Source organism: Atta cephalotes (genome assembly GCF_000143395.1).
Source record: "Atta cephalotes unplaced genomic scaffold scaffold00022, whole genome shotgun sequence".
Taxonomy (NCBI): domain Eukaryota; kingdom Metazoa; phylum Arthropoda; class Insecta; order Hymenoptera; family Formicidae; genus Atta; species Atta cephalotes.
The window spans coordinates 3,392,004-3,394,076 of record NW_012130086.1 but is presented as its reverse complement, the minus strand read 5'-3'; the positions used below and the strand labels follow the sequence as shown (position 1 = coordinate 3,394,076).

Below are 2,073 nucleotides of genomic sequence, written 5' to 3'. Positions count from 1 at the left end.
AAGTGCTCATCCTGTAATCAAATCCTCTTTTATTTCATTCTGTAAGGAAATATATTGTCTGTTGAAGAATGTTAAAATAATCGAAGGACAATATTTATTTAAATTATCGATTTTTATCCAAATTAATCAATAATATATTTTCAAATAAAGAACATTAATTTATTATATAATATTTTTGACAATACACAAAATGAATATATAGTACCAATTTAACAGTTTTTCTTTGTTTTTTATTCTATTTCTTTTTTAGTTAATTTACATTTCATTTTTAACTTATTTTAATAGAACTACTTTAGTAGATTATCTGAATAATTCTAAAGTAAAATGTTGAATGACTATAAATATTATACAATATAATACATTATTTCCAATTAATCTTATGTAACTGGCTGCTAATGCGTGTAGCGTGATAAAGTAAACATATTTTTCTTGAACAATAAAGTATTATGTCATAATATATTAATATACCGAAAGATTTAATCGAGAATTGTTATTAAGCAGACTAAAGCGTTGAATATACGACCAAGTTTGTAGAAAAGTAAAAGTACCATCGCACATGCCAAACACTCTCTCTAAGAGAAATTTCATAAGTTATTCATATACATAAATCAAATATTAGCTTTATTAGCTTTTAATTTAAAAAATTTTTTCTATTGAGAAAAGATAGAATCTTGTTTCGTTTTGAAAAAAATATATAATACAAAAATACTATTTATTTGTACATTTGATTACATTTTATCTAATTTTTGTCTAATTTTTGAGACAAAAGAGTCAGCTACCATTGTCTTACGTATTATTGCAGTAATATAATATTTCGCCTTGTTTCCATACTTTCCTAAAATAGCGATTTTTCATCTTTTAATTTGTTACATCTTCAAGTCCAGAAAATTCTTTACCTGTATCAATGATGTTATACTTCTCATTAAAATTTGAAAATGATTAATTTGAAAATCGAAAATAATGTAATTTAAGAAGTTTTCTTGACAGAACGTTCATAAATAAACTATAGGAACACTGGAATAAATGATTAATTTCATACTAAAAGCAATTTAACAGATGATCTTTTCTCATAGGGAAATGTTCGAGGACTTCTTTTGTGCAAAAGTCGCGCAGTCGCAAACGCTTTTCATAACACCATATTTTCACTTATTTCAGTCTGGTATATATGTTCGTATGATTTGCTTAACATTGACAATCGGAGATTCAAGTAAATTACACAATGTTAATATTTAAGTTAAATTTTAATATTTGTTTTTTTTAAATCTTCTAACTTTGCACCACTTGTGTTGTCAAAAGAATATATTAAAATTTAATACAATAACAATACGTTAAATTTTTGAATATTTTTGAAATTTACTGTATCAACATGCACAATTACAATAAGTAAAATAATAAGAACTATAGAAAATATTGAAATTTTGAACAATTTTATTTATTATCTGTATTTCTTTCCATTAATTTAATAGTATCGAAGTCCAAGTTCTATTCCATTTAATATCCATATAATACATTGCAACATTATCATTAAAATTCTCTATATATTTATAATCTGTTTAAAGATTATACTATAGATGGCACGTTATTGATTTATATAATAAATAAATGTGAAGTAAGAGAATGACGCGCTGACTAGCTGCAATGAAAAATATTTTCTTCAAACGTTTGAAATATATTATCGAAATATATTAGCGAATAAATTTTGATTTAATTATTACCGTGGCGAAGCCTTCTAAGGAACCCACAAATAATCCACCAATCACTATCTTAAAAGTTTTAGTGCCTCTTTGCAATAGGAACAATATTAACTTTTGCACATGTAAGGGAACTACATACCAGTAACCATTGTATCTACGAAATGACGATTAAATACAATCAATATCGATAATATATATGATAATATTATATGATAATATTATAATGATAAAATAATTCATAGATATTTTTAATTATCTTGTAAATATATATGTATATAATGTATAGTTGTTTTGTCATGTATAGTTATGAAAAATTTCAGCTTTTGCTACAAATTTTGTACTATTAACTCTAACTTGTATTGCAAAAATTTTAATTTTC

At 23.8% G+C, this 2,073-nt stretch overlaps 1 protein-coding gene across 1 annotated transcript in view; it reads right to left on the bottom strand.

Annotated features, from left to right (window-relative positions):
- The window catches only part of LOC105619730, a 40,851-nt gene that overhangs the window by 18,729 nt on the left and 20,049 nt on the right, over positions 1-2,073 (bottom strand). The window contains exon 2 of the mRNA XM_012201249.1: positions 1,716-1,848. Within this exon, the coding sequence (XP_012056639.1) occupies positions 1,716-1,848 (133 nt within the window). The remainder of the gene's footprint in view (positions 1-1,715; positions 1,849-2,073) is intronic.